Source organism: Cotesia glomerata, linkage group LG6 (assembly GCF_020080835.1).
Source record: "Cotesia glomerata isolate CgM1 linkage group LG6, MPM_Cglom_v2.3, whole genome shotgun sequence".
In the NCBI taxonomy this organism is placed as follows: domain Eukaryota; kingdom Metazoa; phylum Arthropoda; class Insecta; order Hymenoptera; family Braconidae; genus Cotesia; species Cotesia glomerata.
In genome coordinates this window covers 22822036-22844900 of record NC_058163.1, presented here as the reverse complement: position 1 = coordinate 22844900, position 22865 = coordinate 22822036, and the positions used below count along the sequence as shown (strand labels likewise).

Here is a 22865-nt window from a genome sequence, read left to right as displayed (position 1 = left end):
TAATAAATAGATTTTTTCCAAAAAATTAATTTATAAAAAATTGAATTTTTTATTTTTAAAAATTTTTAAAATGTCAATTTTTTTTCTACTTTTTTGCCATAATTTATTGGTCAAAAAAATTATCAAATTTCTGCTAAATTACACAGTAAAAAAGGTTCTGAGCCAAGAAAATATTTTTCTTCCTAATGATTTTCTTGGGCGAAAAAAAAAATTTTTTTCGACAAGAAATTTCACTTATTCCAACAAAATTAATTCTCTTGCTTTGAGAATATGTATTTTGATCCAAGAAAATTTATTTAAGTCAAGAAAATCTTGTTCTTTTGAGAAAATTCAGCTTCTTGCTCCAAAATATTTAGTTCTTGACAGAAGTAAATTTTCTTGTCTTGAGAAAATTTCTCTCTTGCTCCAAAAAATTAAATATAAAGATAGAAGTAAATTTTCATTAATATTTTTATTGATTAACATGTCAAATGAGAAGATCAAATAATATTTCATCATTTTTTTTCATTCAATATGTATAATTGCACGCTAAAATAATATAAAATGGATACCAAATATTCAAGAGAAAAATTTTCTCAAGGTGAGAAAATTTTTTTCTCAGCTGAAGTAGGTGGCGCTGCTTCCTTAAAGTATCTAAAAATCTTGATCAAATATAAAAATTTATTGTATCAAGTATTTATGATAATTTGAATTAAGAAAAAATGACTTCTATCAAGAATAGAATTTCAAGAAAAATTTTTACTTCGGCCAACACAACTTCGGTCTTCTTTCAGGCACACGAAAATTTTCTTGAACCACGAATTTTGTTCTCCAGTCAAGAAATTTTTCTTTCTGTGCAGCCTCTTGCTCCAAAAAATTTAGTTCTTGATAGAAGTAAATTTTCTTGTCTTGATAAAATTTCTCTTATGCTCCAAAAAATTAAATATAAAGATAGAAGTAAATTTTCATTAATATTTTTATTGATTAACATGTCAAATGAGAAGATCAAATAATATTGAATCATTTTTTTTCATTCAATATGTATAATTGCATGCTAAAATAATATAAAATGGGTATCAAATATTCAAGAGAAAAATTTTCTCAAGATGAGAAAATTTTTTTCTTAGCTAAAGTAGGTAGCGCTGCTTCCCTAAAGTATCTAAAAATCTTGATCAAATATAAAAATTTATTGTATCAAGTATTTATGATAATTTGAATTAAGAAAAAATGACTTCCATCAAGAATAGAATTTCAAGAAAAATTTTTACTTCAGTCAATACAACTTTGGTCTTCCTTCAGGTACCCAAAAATTTTCTTTTTCAAGAAATTTTTTTTTTGTGTAAAAAATCCAGATTATACTCATTGTAATCTGGATTATGCTCATTGTAATCTTTATTATACTAGCTATTATCTGAAATTTTTTTTTCACTCAGTATAATCTAGGATGATATCCAGTGATACTTTACACTGAGTAGAGACACATGCGGGGGACCTGGTACGACTACGGCTGCAGTGGTGGGAAACCGCTTTAACTAAAACGTATTTCGCTCCGTCTGTTCGGCTGCTGGTGCTTGTTGGTGGTTATGCTGGCATGCCGCTGCCGACGACGTTCAGACGATACGAGACGAGCTAACCAGCGGACATATATACCATATAACACACAGATGCAGATCTGTGTAAGTGTGTGTAATATAGCACAAACGATACGAGAAGTTTGTGAAGTAAGAGGATAGCAAGATGAGGTGGGGAAGTGCCAGTCGGGGTAAGGGGCTGCCGGGCGGGCGGATGCAGCTTGAGCGACAACAACTACCAACTCTTACAAAACGTGATGTTGATATTGTCGAGCATATCACACACTCTTAATGTTCGAGTTACCACTTAAATCATCAAGATGAATCTATTATACAGATTTTATAATTGATGTTTAGATATTTCTATAATAATAATAATTATTGTTTTTTTTTTTTTTTAATTATTCAAGTGGTAATGAATAATTAAATAAAATAAGAAGAAATAATAGAGCGAAGAAGAGAGTGGATAGCTGAGTTTAGAAGAGTTATCATTTATTGTTGACAAAGTATGCTGGGAAATTGGGAATGCTGAAGGACTGGATAGGAATGAGTAGTAGAGGACAGAGAGCTAAAGCCTGACTGACTACTGCCCGACGGTGCCCACGGTACTCTCAAGGATGACGATCGATATTAAGAGACCCGGAACGTATTTTTTTTTTATTTTATATATCTCTTCCTATATTCTCTGAAAATATCTATAATATAAATTTTAAATTATTTCAAGTGTCTTATGAAAAAAAAAAAAAAAATAAACAATATGTGACTGCCGTGACTTGTGAAATAAAAAAAATTAAAATTTTTGTTTTATTAATCAATGTATTTTGTAAAATTGCACTGTATTTTCTTAAATATTGACGTTTTTGAAAATATAAGCTCATCCTAATGTTACACTCATCAAGAGCTTTCATTTGAGTACCCACATGCATTTTAAAATTTTTTTCATATATATATATATTATATATAAATATATGAAAAATTGATGTGGGTACTCAAATGAAAGGTCTCGATGAGTGTAACATCGGGATGAGCTTATACTTTTAAAAATGTCAATAGTTTACAAAATACAAGGTAATTTCTTAATTATTAACATTTTTAAAGATATAAGCTCATCCTGATGTTACACTCATCGAGACCTTTCATTTAAGTACCCACATGGCAATTTTTATATATTCTTAATATATACATATATATAATATATATAAATATATAAAATATATGAAAAATTGATGTGGGTACTCAAATAAAAGGTCTCGATGAGTGTAACATCGAGTCGAGTTTATATCTTTAAAAATGTCAATATTTCACAAGATACAAGGTCATTTCTTAATTTTTAATATTTTTAAGGGTATAAGCTCATCCCGATGTTACAATCATCAAGAGCTTCCATTTGAGTACCCACATGTATTTTTGATATATTTTTCATATATACATATATATATATATAATACATATATAAATATATAAAATATATGAAAGATTGATGTGGGTACTCAAATGAAAGGTCTTGATAAGTGTAACATCAGGATGAGCTTATATCTTTAAAAATGTCAATAGTTCACAAGATACAAGGTCATTTTTTAATTATGTATCTAGAGATACATTTTCGAATGCAGCCTAAATTGACTATTTGTGAGAATGAAATAAAAAATTTTTCTTATTCTTTTAATAATATAGATAATAAACAAAAATAGGATAGTCACGTGTTTAAAACAATAGAGCGCCCGGATAAAATATTTTTTTCATCTAAATATGGTGAGATTAGTACGTGGCCTTGATCATCTCGAGTGCGTGATAAAAGCAGCATTTGGTTTTACAGAATTTTAGGAAGTAGAATGAAAGAGCAGTAGCGCGAGCTGAAGGCAGCCGGCGACCTCGCTCTCTCGATCTAGCGAGTATAACGCCCGTACCGGCCGCGCCTCCTCTTCCTTTACACCGACACTCGTTCACGGCCCCCCGTTCCACCACGTCTCGGGCTCCCCGAGGCAACCCTCGTCCACCGTCACCATGTTGGCTCTTTATGGCTGATCCACCTAACCAGCAGCAGCAGCTCCACTAAAACTCTGCTCTAAGCAGAAACCAAGTTAAGCCTTCTAGTGTTGAACCTGGTGTGTAGTAATTAATAACAATAATAATTACACACTCTTAGCTTAACTCAAGCTAATGTACCAACATACGTCTGTATGTCACACATGTCTGTATATTTACACATTTAAATGTTAGTTACACTGCAAGTTGATTAAAAACTCTCGTCTTTAGGTTCGAATTGTCCAGAATTCGAAAGTCCAAGGTAAGGTGGGCATCAGCAGCGACACTCGCTGTAAGAACGAGGACGAGGACGTAATGTTGATCGGTGATGATGACGACGACGATATGACGCACGAGGGAGTGGACAACAATTATAGCCAACGCAGTTTAGTTTTTTAAATCTACATGATGATCATCATGATACAATTAGCTGAATAAATATCTACGTCTATAATTCTATTAATTTAAAATAACAAAAAAAAATAATAATAATATTCTAAATTTAATTAATTAATTAATTAATTTTTAAATAAATAATTTACCTTAAATGGTAGACAAGTTTGTATTTTATCAACAAGCTGACGATTTTTTCCTTCTTGTCCAAATATATCCATTTTAACCGCATCATAAGATGCACACAGGCGACACAGCTCGTCGTAACGTTCTCTCGACTCCATCTTCGTAACAACTTGTAACCAACGTGAGTGTTAATATTATTAATATTATTATCAATACTTCAATAATATATATTAATTATTGAGTGTAAATAATTATACAAATTAATAAAATCGGAATTAAAAAGAATTAAAAACAGAAAAGGTCCTGGCTCGACTGATTATCCTGACTACCGACTACTGATGTGTCCCAGTGGGAGGGACGAGCAGCAGCTGCTTCTATACTACCACCGCTGCTGCTGCTGCTGCTGCTAGAGGAGGCTACAGGAAATCCGACTTGTTACGATTGCAACGTCGTCGTGGTTCGCCGTCGTTGCTGCTGTCGTCGTTGTTGTAGTTGGAAATTTTATACTGACTGTTGCGATTACTAACCACCTCTTCCTCGTGGTTAATCAACACACTCTTACTGTATGTATTATATCATGTATATATTACATTGTATATTTATGTATATGTATGTATGATTCACTTATTCACTCGCTCACTTACTATTTACTTAAAAACTCACTAACTCACTAAACTACATAATACATAACTACACTCTCAGAGGAATTCATTGCAATATTTGCTCGTGGTCGCCGTCGTCGCGGATGCTCATGGAAGATGACGAGTGCTTCCACCAATGCTTCAAGATTAAACTATGGAGATTTTTATTTTTTTTTAATGTTTTATTATTATTTTAGAATTGTTGGATTTTATTTTATGTTTGTTATTAAATAGTTGTTTTTTTTTTTTTTTTTTTTTTTTTTTTTTTTTGAGGAAAATTATTAGTTTTGTAATTATTTAAAATTTACCAGATCTGAGAGCTGATTCGGTATTTTATCAGCAAGCACTAGCTGATTGATTGGCTAGCGGAGGTTATTGTGTCACTCTACTTTAAAAAGTAACCGGAGGCACGCTTATCGCACCCAATGCATGCACGCCGTTGTAGTTTATCGGGCGTCCACGACGCTCTTGGGACTCCTCACGCTAAGGTCGACACTGATCAACACCAACAACCAAGCATCAAGCACCAACACCCGGGCGCAGCCATCTTGGACACAGACCACTTGTTTTCATCCCCACTTTTAGCACATTATTATTTCATTCTGGGATTGGTTGCTTGGATACCTGGGTTATGAAATTGGCGCGATTATTTGAAAATTTGTTTAGCGGATATATTTAATAATTTTTAGAACTTTTGTCAACAAATAAATTACGGCAAAAAAAATAAGGAAAAATAAATTGACGTGTAGAAATTTTAAAAAATTAAAAATGCAATTTTTTTAAAATAATTGTTTAAAATTGATTTAATTGTTAAATAAAATTAAAAATTTATCAAATGACAGCTAACTTTAATTTCATCGCGATTATTTGAATTTTTGTTTTATTTATTATTTGTTAATTGTTATTTATTTATGGTGAAGTTAGATGAAAATTAATTTAGCAGAATTTCATAAAATTAGAAAATTGTATTACAAATAAATTATGGAAAAAAATATATATAAAATAAAAATTTACACGTGAATATTTTTTAAAATTATGAATGCAATTTTTTGAAAATAATTTTTCAAAATAAGTTTCTTTGTTAAACTTTGATGTCTTTGAAGTTAGCCGTCAGCTGTGGATTTAAAAAATTTTGCTAACAAATTAATTACACAAAAAAAAATGACAATATAGTTAATAGTTTTTATTTTATTTATAAAAATTAAATCAGCTGACATCTGAAAAAGTTTAGAATTTTTTTATTGAAAAAATTATTGAAAATAAAAAAATAAAAATGGAAAAATTGTCAAGTTTCTGCTAATTTAAATGTCGATATTAATTATAACTAGCAAGCTTGCAGTCACTATGTGACTTCCGTGACTTATAAGCTATAAATAAATAAAATTTTGGTTTATTAAATTAATGACTTTTGTTAAATTGCACTGTAATTTTTTAACTGCTGACATTTTTAAAGATATAAGCTTATCCCGATATTACACTCATCAAAAGCTTTCATTTGAGTACCCACATGCACTTTTGATATATTTTTCATAAATACATATATATATGATATATGGATGATTCTCTGTAAGGATGTCTTAAATCTGTACAAAATTGTCCGATCAAATTATTTTTGATTTTATTAGAAAAAAAATTAACAAGGGCTACAAAACTGCCAGCTTAATTATGATAAATAAACAGCCGAATTAATTTTTGCTTTTTCGATATTTGTGTATCTTTTGCCATATAACATGACAGGGGACTGACTGCCAGGGGACTGATTTTATTTATCAAATTGAGAAAAATCAAGCAAACTATTTCAATGCATTCAACTTTTTAAGTTCTCAATGAATGTTTACATTAATTAGAATAATATTAAGACTTATTGATCCAATTTTATAAACAAAAATAGCTGCCAGGGGACTGAGTTTTGAAGTGGCCCAGACACATATTTCCAGCACAAACGGTGCTTTGACACTAAATAAAATGACGATAAAGCGCTAACAGCCCTATGGTTATTAACTCAAGGCTAATTAGATCCTTATAAACTTTACAAAAGGTAAAATAACACGCTGGATTTTTTTTTTGGCTTTGAACTTCTGGCAGGGGACTGTTCTTAAAATGCCTGGGACAAACTTTGGTTTAATGAATTTAATGAAACAAATTAACTTTCGGTATTTTTTATTGAAGAAGATTGTTAGTTAACTAATTAAGTTTATAAACATTATGGAACAAATTATATATTATTGACGAATAACTTAAAATACAATCTTAAAGTTTTAATTTTGGGACTGGGACAGTCCAGGGGACTGAAATTTCGGTGGTTTACGAATTTATAGTAAAAAAACCAAAATTTATTCCATTTTAGTTTTCAATGCTCCAAATAGAAATGTTTTTTTACTTTCGTAATAAATTTTTTTTAATAACAAAATAACAATTTTTCTAATAAAAAAATGCCTGGGACAGCAAAAAACATCCTTACAAAGAATCACCCATATATAAATATATAAAATATATGAAAAAATGATGTGGGTACTCAAATGAAAGGTCTCGATAAGTGTAATGTCGGAGTGAGCTTATGTCTTTAAAAATGTCAATAGTTCACAAGATACAAGGTAATTTCTTAATTACTGATATTTTTAAAGGTATAAGCTCATCCCGATGTTACACTCATCAAGAGCTTTTATTTGAGTACCCACATGCACTTTTGATATATTTTTCATATATACATATATATATAATATAGATAAATATATGTAAAATTGATATGGGTACTCAAATGAAAGGTCTCGTTGAGTGTAACATCGGAACAAGCTTATATCTTTAAAAATGTCAATAGTTCACAAGATATAAGGTCACTTCTTAATTATTGATATTGTTAAAGATATAAACTGATCCTGATGTTACACTCACCAAGAGCTTTCATTTGAGTACCCACATGCATTTTTGATATATTTTTCATATATACATATATATAATATATATAAATATATGAAAAAAATGAGGTGGGTACTCAAATGAAAAGTCTTGATGAGTGTAACATCGGGATGAACTTATATCTTTAAAAATGTTAATAGTTAATAGTTCACAAGATACAAGGTCATTCCTTAATTATGTATCTAGAGATTTTTGAAGCATACTTTTAATGCAGCTTAAATACTTATTATCATAAATTGACTATTGGTGAGAATGATATGAAACCATGAAATGACACAACTCCAGGTCAAGACTTATCCAACGATACCAAATTTAACCATAAACACCCATTTTATCATATAAATACACTGGCCACAAAAGTTTGCTCATTCTCTTAATATAGAATTGTAAAATAACATTAATATTAATTTTAATATTTTTATCATTTTTATTTCATTTACATAAATCTTACCTTAAAATTTAATATTTCATTTTATTTACCTAGTTACTTATAAGTATATTAATTATAGTTAGTTCTAATAATAATAATAATAATATTTATTTATTTAAAAGTTTATGTTATCCCTAGTTTTTAATCTGTATTTCTTATAAGCATAAATACAATGCAAAAAGTTTTTCATTTATACATTTTCACATGGGAAAAAAAAATTTTATCGTAAAAAAAACAAAAATAATCTGCGCTCAACGCACGTAGAACTTGAATTTAAATATTTAAAAAATTAATTAGTATAACTGAAGAGACGGAGCTTGTAAATCACGGCAAGATCACAGCCAAATTACACATGAAACAGACCTTCAAAATCATCCAAGTATGATAGATTGTAATCGGGTGATTCTGGGTTGAACTCGTCACTATCATTAGCTGAATCATCGCCGTCGAGAGTATCATCATCGTCGTCGTCATCATCATCATCATTCTCATCGTCATCATCATCATCATCATCATCATCGTCGTCGTTGTCCTCACCTTCGTTCAAATTCTGATCCGCGTCGACAGCTTGGTCTGCATTATCGAGATCTAGAGTCCAGAAACAAAATATCAACTATTAATTAATTAATAAATAATTAATTCAACTTATTTACAGCTAAATTATTTAATTTCGTTAATTTTTATTAAAAACTAAACAATAAATAAATAATTAATTCAATATATTTACAAGTACGTCATTTAATTTCATTAATTTCAATAAAAAATCAATTAAAGCTAGCAACTTTGCAGTCACTATGTGACTGCCGTAACTTGCGAACTAAAAATAAATAAAATTTTGCTTTATTAAATAATGACTGTTATTAAATTGCACTGTTCTTTCTTAACTATTGACATTTTTAAAGATATAAACTCATCCCGATGTTACACTCATCAAGAGCTTTCATTTGAGTACCCACATGCATTTTGATATATTTTTCATATATACATATATATAAAATATATACATATATATAAAATATATAAATATATGAAAAGATGATGTGGGTACTCAAATGAAAGGTCTCGATGAGTGTAACATCGGGATAAGCTTATTCTTTAAAAATGTCAATAGTTCACAAGATACAAGGTAATTTCTTAATTATTTATATTTTTAAAGATGTAAGCTCATCCCGATGTTACATTCATCAAAAGCTTTCATTTGAGGACACACATACATTTTGATATATTTTTCATATATTCATATATATAATATATAAATTTATTAAAAATTTATGTAGGTACTCAAATGAAAGGTCTCGATGAGTGTAATATCGGGCCGAATTTATATCTTTAAAAATGTCAATAGTTCACGAGACACTTGTTAAATGGCACCGCACTTTCTTAACTATTGACATTTTTATTACTAATTTACTAAAAATAAATAAAATTTTGCTTTATTAAATAATGACTGTTATTAAATTGCACTGTACTTTCTTAACTATTGACATTTTTAAAGATATAATTTCATCCTGATATTACATTCATCAAGAGCTTTCATTTGAGTACCCACATGCATTTTGATATATTTTTCATACATACATGAACATATATGTACTAATAAATGAAGAGCCGGTTTTTTTGTCCGGTTATACTGCGAAAACTACTGAACCGATCGGAATAATACCAATACCATGAGATGCAGCGTGTTTCGGAGAAGGTTTTAGTATATGATATGTTGATAATTACTTATCCGGAGCCTATATTTTTTTGACTTAGAAATAATGAATTTTTACTGTAACTAAATTTATTCTATTCGATTGTCATTTGTTTAAAATAAATTTTTTAATTCTATTGGTTATGTTTATATACTAGGCAGATTTCTTCACTTATGAGACCTGCAATTTCTTTAACTGAAACTTTCAATGCTCATTACAAATTTTTTTTTCATATCAATTATTATTAATTTTTGTAAGAAAGACACGGGAATGTTATAATGATTGCACATTGAAAGTTACAATGAATATTAGCTAGAATAATTACATGGATAAAAGGTGCATGCCAATTCGATGGAATTGGGAATCTGTGCAAGTCAAAACAATACTCTAATTAAATTTCAAGTCTAGATCTAAAAATGCAATTCTATAAAACGCTCAGCGGAGCGGGCGAGTAACAGCTAGTATAGTATATATAAATATATGAAAAAATGATGTGGGTACTCAAATGAAAGGTTTCGATGAGTGTAATATCGGAGTGAGCTTATATCTTTAAAAATGTCAATAGTTCACAAGATACAAGGTCATTTCTTAATTATTGATATTTTTAAAGATGTGAGCTTATCCTAATGTTAGACTCATCAAGAGCTTTCATTTGAGTACCCACATGCATTTTTGATATATTTTTCATATATACATATATATAATATATATAAATATATGAAAAAATGATGTGGGTACTAAAATGAAAGATCTCGATGATTGTAATATCGGAGTGAACTTATATCTTTAAAAATATCAATAGTTCACAAGATACAAGGCCATTTCTTAATTATTGATATTTTTAACGAAATAAGCTTATCGATGTTACACTCATCAAGAGCTTTCATTTGAGGACCCACATGCATTTTTGATATATTTTTCATATATAAATATATATAAATATATATAATATATATAAATATATGAAAAATGATGTGGGTACTCAAATGAAAGGTTTCGATGAGTGTAATATCGGAGTGAGCTTATATCTTTAAAAATGTCAATAGTTCACAAGATACAAGGTCATTTCTTAATTATTGATATTTTTAAAGATGTGAGCTTATCCTAATGTTAGACTCATCAAGAGCTTTCATTTGAGTACCACATGCATTTTTGATATATTTATCATATATACATATATATAATATATATAAATATATGAAAAATGATGTGGGTACTAAAATGAAAGATCTCGATGATTGTAATATCGGAGTGAACTTATATCTTTAAAAATATCAATAGTTCACAAGATACAAGGCCATTTCTTAATTATTGATATTTTTAACGAAATAAGCTTATCGATGTTACACTCATCAAGAGCTTTCATTTGAGTACCCACATGCATTTTTGATATATTTTTCATATATAAATATATATAATATATATAATATATATAAATATATGAAAAAATGATGTGGGTACTCAAATGAAAGGTTTCGATGAGTGTAATATCGGAGTGAGCTTATATCTTTAAAAATGTCAATAGTTCACAAGATACAAGGTCATTTCTTAATTATTGATATTTTTAAAGATATGAGCTTATCCTAATGTTAGACTCATCAAGAGCTTTCATTTGAGTACCCACATGCATTTTTGATATATTTTTCATATATACATATATATAATATATATAAATATATGAAAAATGATGTGAGTACTAAAATGAAGATCTCGATGATTGTAATATCGGAGTGAACTTATACTTTAAAAATATCAATAGTTCACAAGATACAAGGCCATTTCTTAATTATTGATATTTTTAACGAAATAAGCTTATCGATGTTACACTCATCAAGAGCTTTCATTTGAGTACCCACATGCATTTTTGATATATTTTTCATATATAAATATATATAAATATATATAATATATATAAATATATGAAAAAATGATGTGGGTACTCAAATGAAAGGTTTCGATGAGTGTAATATCGGAGTGAGCTTATATCTTTAAAAATGTCAATAGTTCACAAGATACAAGGTCATTTCTTAATTATTGATATTTTTAAAGATGTGAGCTTATCCTAATGTTAGACTCATCAAGAGCTTTCATTTGAGTACCCACATGCATTTTTGATATATTTTTCATATATACATATATATAATATATATAAATATATGATGATGTGGGTACTAAAATGAAAGATCTCGATGATTGTAATATCGGAGTGAACTTATATCTTTAAAAATATCAATAGTTCACAAGATACAAGGCCATTTCTTAATTATTGATATTTTTAACGAAATAAGCTTATCGATGTTACACTCATCAAGAGCTTTCATTTGAGTACCCACATGCATTTTGATATATTTTTCATATATAAATATATATAAATATATATAATATATATAAATATATGAAAAAATGATGTGGGTACTCAAATGAAAGGTTTCGATGAGTGTAATATCGGAGTGAGCTTATATCTTTAAAATGTCAATAGTTCACAAGATACAAGGTCATTTCTTAATTATTGATATTTTTAAAGATGTGAGCTTATCCTAATGTTAGACTCATCAAGAGCTTTCATTTGAGTACCCACATGCATTTTTGATATATTTTTCATATATACATATATATAATATATATAAATATATGAAAAAATGATGTGGGTACTAAAATGAAAGATCTCGATGATTGTAATATCGGAGTGAACTTATATCTTTAAAAATATCAATAGTTCACAAGATACAAGGCCATTTCTTAATTATTGATATTTTTAACGAAATAAGCTTATCGATGTTACACTCATCAAGAGCTTTCATTTGAGTACCCACATGCATTTTTGATATATTTTTCATATATAAATATATATAATATATATAAATATATGAAAAAATGATGTGGGTACTCAAATGATAGATCTTGATGAGTGTAATATCGGAGTGAGCTTATACTTTTAAAAATGTCAATAGTTTACAAAATACAAGGTAATTTCTTAATTATTGATATTTTTAAAGAATTGAACTCTTCCTAATGTTAGACTCATCAAGAGCTTCCATTTGAGTACCCACATGCACTTTAGATGTATTTTTATAAATACATATATATAATATACAAGTAACGCTCCAATCACCTGCCAATTATCCGTTTACGTAAATGTTAGAAAACATAGAACGTAGATAAATAAGTGCTTATCTATTTCAATTTATTATAAACATCGCTTAACAATATTATCGACCCAAATTAGCAACAACTTAAATTAACAATAATAAATAATTGGAGGTCACGTTACTTAACTTATAATTGTTCAAACCACTTATCCAAAAAAATTAAGGCTTATTATTTTAAATAAATGTTATGCATATTATTGTTATTCACTACCTTTGAATCTACAAAGGGTAAATAAAGAATCAGTGGCAGAACTTGTAATCAATATGTTTTTAATACTTCCATAAAAAATATCCCATTATAATTTCATTTTTTCAGCAACGCAAACCGTAAGTTATTTTAAAAATAATTTAATTTAAAAATAAATAATTCTTGCTGTCTTATTGTTGCACTCAAAAGGCGTGAGTTCGAATCCTGCCGTCAGTTTTTTCTGTTCTTTGAAATAATTTGATTTTTTCTAAAGAAGAAACTTATTTAAATCCTCAGATATACTTAATTTATAAATTTTTATTGTAAGTTGTAAAAATTTTGGTGTAAAAATGGTAATAAAGGTATAAAATTCTTTCGGTGTAAATTTTCTATCCGTATATTTACTTTTTACACCATTTTGTTCTATTAGGTATATTTTCGTTGAATAAGCAACAATTGGTAATTAAATATTCGTCAATACTTAATCTTTATTCTGAATTAATTACGATATTAATATTATTTATATTTTAGCGGACTCGACAGACGTTGTCCTGTACACACGTCTTAAATTTAGAAATTTTGGGAATCAGCTTTTATAGATAAAAACATCATTAGTTAACAAAATGCAATAGTCATTCGTTAATTATTAACATTTTCGTAAATATAAGTCCATTCTGAATTTATAATTATCGAGACCTTTCATTTGAGACTCCACATGAATTTTTTTTTTGCTCGACGGGCAGAAAGCGTCAACATTCGGCCCGCTGCGCTAAATGAAAGTGCCGCTTCCTGCCTTCGTCGAGCAAAAATAGTATATTACACATCTAGGGCAGTAAAATAAGAAATGTCTCCAGATCACATGTAATTGTCGGCCGAGGCGAAGCCGAGGTTGACAAACATGTGATCTGAGGCTTTCTTATTACTTCCCGTGGAGTGTATACTATTTTTGCTCGACGAAGGCAGAAATCGGCACTTTCGTTTAGCGAAGCGGGCCGAAAGTTGACGCTTTCTTCCCGTCGAGCAAAAAAATAGTATACACTCCACGGGAAGTAAATAAGAAAGCCTCAGATCACATGTTTCTCAACCTCGGCTTCATCTCGGCCGACAATTACATGTGATCTGAGACATTTCTTACTTTACTTCCCTAGGTGTGTAATATACTATTTTTTATCTTATATAATATATGATATTTATAAAATACTAGCTGTTATTCGTCCGCTCCGCTGGGCGTTTTATAGAATTGAATTTTTAGATCTAGACTTGAAATTTAATTAGAGTATTGTTTTGACTTGCATAGATTCCCAATTCTATCGAATTGGCATGCACCTTTCATCCATGTAATTATTCTAGCTAATATTCATTGTAACTTTCAATGTGCAATCATTATAACATTCCTGTGTCTTTCTTACAAAAATTAATAATAATTGATGTGAAAAAAAAAAAATTTGTAATGAGCATTGAAAGTTTCAGTTAAAGAAATTGCAGGTCTCATAAGTGAAGAAATCTGCCTAGTATATAAACATAACCAATATAATTAAAAAATTTATATTAAACATATGACAATCGAATAGAATAAATTTAGTTACAATAAAAATTCATTATTTCCAAGTCAAAACAATATAGGTTCCGGATAAGTAATCACCACTATATCGTATACTAAAACCTTCTCCGAAACATGCCGCATCTTATGGTATTGGTATTATTCCGATCGGTTCAGTAGTTATCGCAGTATAACCGGAAAAAAAACCGGCTCTCCATTTATTAGTATAGATAGATAGATAGATAGATAGATATAAATGTATAAAAAGTTGATGTGGGTACTCAATTGAAAGATCTCGATGAGTGCAATGTTGGAGTGAGTTTATATTTTCAAAAATGTCAATAATTCACTAGATACAAGGTCATTTTTTGATTATTGATATTTTCAAAAATTTAAGACCATCTTGATGTTACATTCATCAAGACATTTCATTCAAGTACCCACATAGCATTTTTTATATATTTTATATATATGATATTTGTGAAATATATAAAATATATGAAAAATTGATGTGGGTACTCAAATGAAAGGTCTTAATGAGTGTAACATCGGGATGAGCTTATATCTTTGAAAATGTCAGTAGTCGACAAGAAACACATTTATTTCGTAATTATTGATATTTTTAAAGATGTAAGCTCATCCTGATGTTACACTCATCAAGAGCTTTCATTTGAGTACCCACATGCATTTTGATACATTTTTCATATATTCATATATATATATAAATATATAAAATATATGAAAAATTGATGTGGGTACTCAAATGAAAGGTCTCGATGAGTGTAACATTGGGATGAGCTTATATCTTTAAAAATGTCAATAGTTCACAAGATACAAGCCCATCTCTTAATTATGTATCTAGTGATAGATAATTTTCGAATGCAGCCTAAATATTTATCATAATAAATTGACTACCGGTAAGTATAATATGAAGCCTTTGAATGGCACAAATTCAAATCAAGACCTTTGCAATGATACTAAATTTCACAAAAAAAAACCGATTTTTTATGACTATCAACACAAAATTTTACTTATTCTCTTAAGAATATAGATCAATAAATAACTAATTACATTTTTCCAACTAAATGCTAGAATTTTAATAAAAAAAAAATAATTACCATCGCCATTATTGTCATCATCATCATCAGAATCCGAATTAGAGCCATCATCATCATCACTAGCATCAAGATCATCTTCATCATCATCCTCATCAGCTTCATCTTCATCATCCCTCCTCCTCCCAACATCATACAACCTAACCGACGATTCCTGTACATTAATATACTCCTCGCCAACATTCTCCACAATAGCAATCTGCGTGTCATATTTATTGCACGCCAAGCTATAAATTCCCTTTTTAACATCACAGGTCGCAATAGACGAGTAATCTAACGCATCAAGAGTTTGAAAAGCCGTCGAGCAAGTCGGCTCATTATCATTATCCTGCTCCACAAACACTCCATAAAGTATATGATTAACCGGGGAGAAAACAACTTCATGATTTTCCAACGCCGGGACAGTATTGAGCAAATGGAATGTCCTTAAATCCCAGACTTCAGTGTGAGAAATAATTTCCGTCCCACTAGGATGAAAAAATCCATTTATAGAAGCGTTTAATTTATCAAACTTATGAATTTCTTTTCCTGAATTAACATCCCAGAGTATTCCATCACTCAAAACAAGCTCATCATTAACACTAAAAGTCGCGCGGTTCCTAAAGTACCCATTAGACGCAATCGACGGGGTCAAAGTACTGACCAATTTCCCGGTCGCGATATCATAAATCGTCGCAGTATCGCCCTGAGTCCCAATAATTTTATCCTGATGCTTGCTAAACTCCACATAATCCTCAGCTTCCATAGTAAGCTTGAGATCAAAGAAAGTCCCGATGCTCCAGAGCCCAGACAAGGGTCGTCTCCAAGCAGTTGAAGTCAACAGCAAATCTCCCCTTTTATTGCACTCCATGTGGCTGAGATACGACTCGTGGCACTGATAAGAAGCTTCTTCAATCCCCGTGTGAATATTAAACATCTTAACATCTCCGGAATAAGTCCCGACCATCAGCGACTGCTGGTCCGCAGAAAAGGTACAGCACATAAAAGCGCCCTCAACATCAGTGGGTCTGAAAGTTTTTATCGGACAAAATCGACTGTAAATATATCTTCTATCAAGCCGCTTGTCATTGATCCCAACTTGCCTCCTGGTGGACCTCACAGTAATATTAGCCGCCGCGGAGCTCTTAGGTCGCGGGTCAGGACACTTGTGCGGCTCGAAGAGATTGAACTTAGGACAAGTCACCATTGGATTTTTACAGAGCGCGTGTTGGTTAGTCAGGTACTCCGTAACAATTGAGTCTAGAGTAATTAAAGGAGTTGTATGAGACGCAAGAGGTAGCTCAGCTCCTGCAACCGCTCCAGGGTCGCGAGAAATTTGCTTTTGTAAAGATCTGTTGAAGGGAGTGGACAAAGATTGGTTCATTGAATTAACCTTGTCTTGCTGGTGCTTCTTCTGGTTTATCTGGAGCTTTATCGGCTGGTTGTTGGAATTAGACTGGTTCAGACTGTCCGCTAATTTAATCCTAACTCCAGGAGTTATTGGTGTACTAGAAGTGTGGGAGATATACCGAGTCGACGGCGGAGTTTGAGCAGTAGACCGATTAAAGCCGTCCCGTTGGTTCCGAGGATTTGTGTTATAAATATACCCCGGAGAGTATCCTGGACGGGCAGCTACTGTCGGAGCAGGGGTGCTGTAAGTAAACGGCTGGTACGAAATCATAGGCTTCATTACCGCTGTGTCCAGTCCAACTGACCGCTGGAGCTCCGCAGCTACGTGGTACAATCCCTCAGACACAAAATGCTGGTAGATTAATTGGTTAAGTTGCTGCTTGTCGTACTGAATTTTAGTCTGAGCGATGACATTAGCCCGATGGAGACTCGCTAAGGACAACTCGTACTCGGCATTGGTAGGCTTAGCTTTTCCAGAGACTCTCTCGATTAATTCCAAAGCGTACTTCTGGAACATCACGTGCTCCTGACGCTTCTCGTTGTGGATCGGGTTGGTCATTAGAGACTGAAGCTGGCCTCCGGTGAACATCGAAAGCTTCCCGATAATCTGTCTGACTTTTTCACTGCGTGCAAGACCAGCTAGAGCACGACAAGCCAGAGCGCGGATGCTGTCAGCGTCGGTGATGGGAGTCTTGACCATCATCAATTGTAACAGCACCATGATTCCGTTGTTAGACCTCACACTAGACCAGACTTTCTGGATTAATTCTTCAGAATTGTAAGTGTTTGTTTTTTTCTTATTAGACCCCGTGGAGGAAAATCGGACCACTGTTCCTGAGACTCGTTGAATTGGAGCGCAAACGCAGTTTACAATAGCTCGCAAGGCAGCGCGCTGGACATCAGCGTCGGGAGTTATCTCTCCCTCAGCAGCGGCTAGGAGTAAATTAATCGCCATGGTCATTGATGAGTCTGGCATGTCCACGCGGTCGCAGAGTAGAAGCATTACTTTTGGAACGACTGTACAGACTGCGATTACGTCTAAACAAGAGCGGACTGTCTCAGAGCAGGATGAATTGTAAGCTCGGTTGCTAAAGTTCCACTCTCTAGCAAGCGCTATTATCTGTAGTAACAAAGTGATAGAACCTAGCTCATACAATTTTTCCACAGGAGGCCAATGCGTGCGGACGTTCATCAATTTTAGAAGAAGTTCGACCTTTTCTTGAGCTTCCTCTTCGTTTTTAAATTTACAAGGCTTGCTAGATAAAGACTGAGGAACCACTTGCTGTCCTAATTCATTCTCGACCCTCTGTTGCTGCTGGAGCTGCTCGGCTTTGAGGTACAAGTGCGCTTCGATGTACTTCTTTAAAGCTACGGCGACATGTCGGACAATTTGACGAGAAGCGCACTCTTCATCGTCGTTTAAAATTGATTCATCTTCAACGTTTAGGATTGGGAGAGTTGATATTACGTTGAAGAGCTTGCGAAGGCCGTCTTGCGCGTCGAACTCTTCAAGGATGATTTTAAAGGGGAAGGAACACCCGAAGAACATGGTAGCGTGGCACCTTCCGGAGTCGTGGCTTCTCTCTAGGAGCCAGAGGGCGTAAGTTACTAGGTTTGAGATTATTGCTTTTGGCTTTTGGCACACACGCTCTAAAGCGTCTTCGCAGTAAGCTAGATAGTAGAGGCAGATTGAGACACCTGTTGCTGCTACGCTGGGTCGAGGGACGTCCAGGAGTTTGTCGAGGCCATTGGCGTTTAAAAATTCTATTGAGAATTTTTTGTGGCAGAGGAGAGAGGCAAGGTATTTTAAAGCTTCGAACGCAAGCCGGCTGTCTTTGGTCTCGCGGACGTTTATGTATTTTAAAATTAAGTCCAGAGCGTTTTTTTCAAAGACGTGTTGGAGAAATTCTTGGTATTCTCCCATTGGTGTTAGGTAACGGAAGATCAGCATTTGCTGGGTCGCTAATGTTGGTGGGTACATTTGGATGTTTCCTATTACGTAAGACTCCATTTCTGCCCAGGAAGAATTTGAGTTTCCCTCGAGAAGCATTGAGGGAGTGCTCACGCTGTGAGTGAGGTTCCGAGTGGCACTTGAACGGGCGATGTTTAAACTTCGTGGTGGAGTTCCGCGGTTTGGAGTGTTAGAAGGCGTTCCTTGGTCCTTTAAGGAGTTTGGAGTGTTGGGGACTGATTGAGGAGGCGACATTATTTGTTGGTAGTCGCTGGACTTCATGGGAGTTGTGTTTTGAGGTTCCTCGTCGTCGGGACTGCTTCGGCGTTTTTTAGTAGGCTGGACTTCATTGTCGGGACTGTTGGGGCCTTCTTCGTTGAGGAAACTCAAATTGTTGGAGTTTTTTACGCCGTTCTCGAGCTTATCGCGGATTTTTCGCTTTCCTGGCACGCATTTGTTCTCGGAGTCACCGAAGCTGTGGCGGTTGTGGCCGAAACTCGCGAAAGGACGGTTGTTGACAGTCGGGTGGTCTTCTTGGAGTTTGTGGAGGCGTTGCAACATTAAGGGGACCATTTTTGCGTTCTGCTCTCGGAATCCCGTTGCTATGTCTTGGACCTCCATGGCTGCTGCGAGTAAGCCTGTGGCGTAGCTACGGAGAGGTTCGGGGCTCTTTTCGGCCCAGGAGAATAATCGGTGGATCAGACCGTCGTTGTCCGGCTGGAAGACTGCTGAGGTTTCTAAACCCGGGAGGATGTCCAGCATCAGTCTGCACGCTGCTATGTTTAATTGACGCACGTCTCGGCCGGATATTCCTGCTCTTGTGTAATAGGAGTCTCTTAAATAGTCGTTTATAAGCTGGAATTAAAATTTTTTACTTAGTTGGGGGATTTTGGAGATGGGAAAAAAATGAGAGAAATTAGAAGACACTTGAGAATTTTTTTATTAATATTTAAGTTCTCGTCCATATTTTAAAAATATTTAAATGATTAGATCTTGGGAATTTGGACAATAAATGAAGATGTTAAATTATAGGAACTGCAACGTTTCGCTGATTTATTTCAGCTTCATCAGGCAAACTAAAAATAAAAATTTTAATTATCCCAACCATGATAATTAAAATGATCTAACCAGAAGTCAGTTGTAAACACACTTGACAGTTAGACGTTGTTGATTGTTTGTTTTACATAATTAATTTATTAATTAAAATGGTATTTGAGAGAAATCTTAACAAGTTGTTAACATTGTAATTTAAAGAGATGTTTGAGATTATGAATATGCTGTTTTACTCTATTACATCTATTGACTTTGTAAAAATGAGACAAGGATGTTAACCATAAGAGTAACTATTGTTAGTTTAATTTATTTTGTTGTTGTATATGTCAATGATTTGTATTAACTAAAAATAATTTTTATTTTTAGTTTGCCTGATGAAGCTGAAATAAGTCAGCGAAACGTTGCAATTCCTATAATTTAACATCTTCATTTATTGTCCAAATTCCCAAGATCTAATCATTTAAAAATTTTTTTAATTTTTTTGAAAAATAAAGTGAGGCTAAAATATTTTTTTTTTTAAATTTAATTTTTTAGTTTTTTTGAGCTTCTAAGAATGAAATTTTTTTCTTTAATTTATTAATTAAAAAAATTTTAAATATCATCAAGTGTCTTTTAATTTCAGTATCATTTAATAATGACACAAATTAGCAAACACGACAATTTTTTTTTTTTTAATAACTTTTTTTAATAAATTAAATAATTTTTTTAATAAATTAAGAAAACTATTCTAAAAAAATTTAATTAATTATTTTTCTCGAGCTTCTGAAAATGAAATTTTTTTCTTTAATTTATTAATTTAAAAAATTGTAAAAATCATCAGATGTCTCTTAATTTCAATATCATTTCATAATAACACTAAAATTAACAGACACTTGACAACTTTTTTTTGAAAAATAAATTAAGTTGAAAACTATTTAAAAAAAAATTTAATTTTTAATTTTTTAGAACTTCTACAAATGAAATTTTTTAAATAAATTATTTGTGCTACAATTTATTTATTAAAAAATTATGTCTTTTAATTTCAGTATCATTTAATAATGACACAAATTAGCAGACACTTGACAATTTTTAGAACTTTTTTTTTTTTAAATAAATTAAGTCTAAAAATTATTTTTCAAAAATTAAATTTTTTATTCCTAGAGCTTCTAAAGATTGAATTTTTAAATAAATTTTTTTTTGATACAATTTATGTATTAAAAAATTCTAATAATCATCAAATGTCTCTCAATTTCAGTATCATTTAATAATATCACAAAAATTAGCAAACACTTGATATAATTATTTTTTAAAAATGAACTGGCTAGAAAATTATTTTTAAAAAATTAAATTAATTATTTTTTTCGAGTTTCTAAAAATGAAATTTTTTCTTCAATTTATCAATTAAAAAAATTATTAAAATTATCAGATGTCTATTAATTTCAATATCATTTAATAATTACACTTAAATTAACAGACTTGACAATTTTTCATTAAAAATAAACTAAGCCTAGAAAATTATTATTACAAAATTGAATTTTCAATTTTTTAGAGCTTCTAATAATGAAATTTTTACAATAAATTGTTTTTAAGACAATTTATTTATTAAAAACTTAAAAAAAAACATCAGATCTTTTCAGTATCATTTAATAATAACTCTAAAATTAGCAAATACTTTTTTGAAGATAATTATTTTTTTTAAATGAAATTTTTTAGAGGTTCTAAAGATAAAATTTTAAAAATAAATTTTTCATGCTAAAATTTGATTAAAAAATTCCAAAAAATTGTCAGATGTCTCTCAACTTTACTATCATGGAAAAAATATACTCACCCTAGTCATAAAATTATCTTTACGAAATAAAACCTTGAGGATGTGCCCAAAATTGCACTCCGGGTCAGTGCGGGACGGATGACGCTCGTCGAAGGGGTCTGGATCCATTTTGAGGTAGTTTTCAGTCTCCGACTCGATTATTTCGGCTAACCTTTTAAGTGTTGGGATTGGATCGTATGACGACGATTGGTGATCTTCCTCCCATTGCCTTAATATTTGAACAACGTCCGTCTCTCTGGCAAGTGCATCTGTCGTAGCCATTTTTTAATCTGGAAAATACAATTATTTATTAGAAAAAAAATTATAATTATTTTTTGTTTACTTATTTACAAATAAATTTTTATAAATTTTTTTTATCATGTTCCTCAACACTGACCTTGAGATAAGATAACTGTCAGAAATTTTATAAAATAATTACACTTTTGTTTAATTTAATTAATTACACTAAATAAAATAATTACAACTAAAATTCTAACCTCAATTTCATAATTCCGGATGGTAAAAAAAATAAATTCATACTTTTAATTTTATTATCAAGCAATAAAAATAAAAAACAGAATACAAAAAATTTTTTTTGTATTAAATTAAAAAATTGTTATTAGTTATTGAAAAAAAAAAAAAAATATTATGTGTTATTAATATATAGGTTACTCACAAAATTTTTAGATAAATAATTAATCATAAAAAATGTGACTTACTTTGGTTATTAAATATAATTTTAAGAATAACAGTCAGTGAAAAAATGATATTTCGATGTACTTAAATTTATTTTTAAGTTTAATTTATAATCAACTCTATATTAACGTAGTTTTATATTCTCACAAATAATTACGAAAAATGCAAGAATAAAATGCACGCGACAGCTCAACTTATATATTTTATTTGTATTATATATCTAT

General features: G+C 31.0%; 2 protein-coding genes and 2 long non-coding RNA genes across 6 annotated transcripts in view; 2 read left to right on the top strand and 2 right to left on the bottom strand.

The window, feature by feature from the left end:
* The window catches only part of LOC123267788 (zinc finger protein 729-like), a 13630-nt gene extending 8685 nt beyond the window's left edge, over nt 1-4945 (bottom strand). The window contains exon 1 of the mRNA XM_044732627.1: nt 4118-4945. Coding sequence (XP_044588562.1) covers nt 4118-4252 — 135 coding nt within the window. The 5' untranslated portion in view covers nt 4253-4945. The remainder of the gene's footprint in view (nt 1-4117) is intronic.
* Nucleotides 2723-11536, top strand: LOC123267791. Of its 2 annotated transcripts, none has more exons than XR_006510130.1 (2): nt 2723-2797; nt 11483-11536. It is a non-coding gene; the product is annotated as an uncharacterized LOC123267791 (long non-coding RNA). The 2 variants fall into 2 exon arrangements; XR_006510129.1 differs by lacking the exon at nt 2723-2797 and adding an exon at nt 11166-11247.
* LOC123267790 lies at nt 3170-4322 on the top strand. Its single transcript, XR_006510128.1, has 2 exons — nt 3170-3655; nt 3807-4322. It is a non-coding gene; the product is annotated as an uncharacterized LOC123267790 (long non-coding RNA).
* On the bottom strand, nt 8196-22865 carry LOC123267789 (protein mahjong). Of its 2 annotated transcripts, none has more exons than XM_044732628.1 (4): nt 22665-22865; nt 21967-22235; nt 15770-19961; nt 8196-8669 (listed from the first exon to the last, which is right to left on the bottom strand). In XM_044732628.1, exons 2-4 carry the CDS (start codon nt 22225-22227, stop codon nt 8428-8430), a joined length of 4695 nt encoding a protein of 1564 aa, XP_044588563.1. In that variant the 5' UTR covers nt 22228-22235; nt 22665-22865; the 3' UTR covers nt 8196-8427. The 2 variants fall into 2 exon arrangements, with proteins under 2 accessions (XP_044588563.1, XP_044588564.1); XM_044732629.1 differs by having other exon boundaries at nt 8562-8694.

Coding starts and splice junctions, on each gene's coding strand:
- LOC123267789 (XM_044732628.1), bottom strand. CDS start 22,227: ATGGCTACGACAGATGCACTTGCCAGAGAGACGGACGTTGTTCAAATA. Junction 19,962..21,966: donor AAGATAATTTTATGACTAGG/GTGAGTATATTT, acceptor TTTTAATTCCAG/CTTATAAACGACTATTTAAG. Junction 8,670..15,769: donor TGATGACAATAATGGCGATG/GTAATTATTTTT, acceptor TCTGGACTCTAG/ATCTCGATAATGCAGACCAA.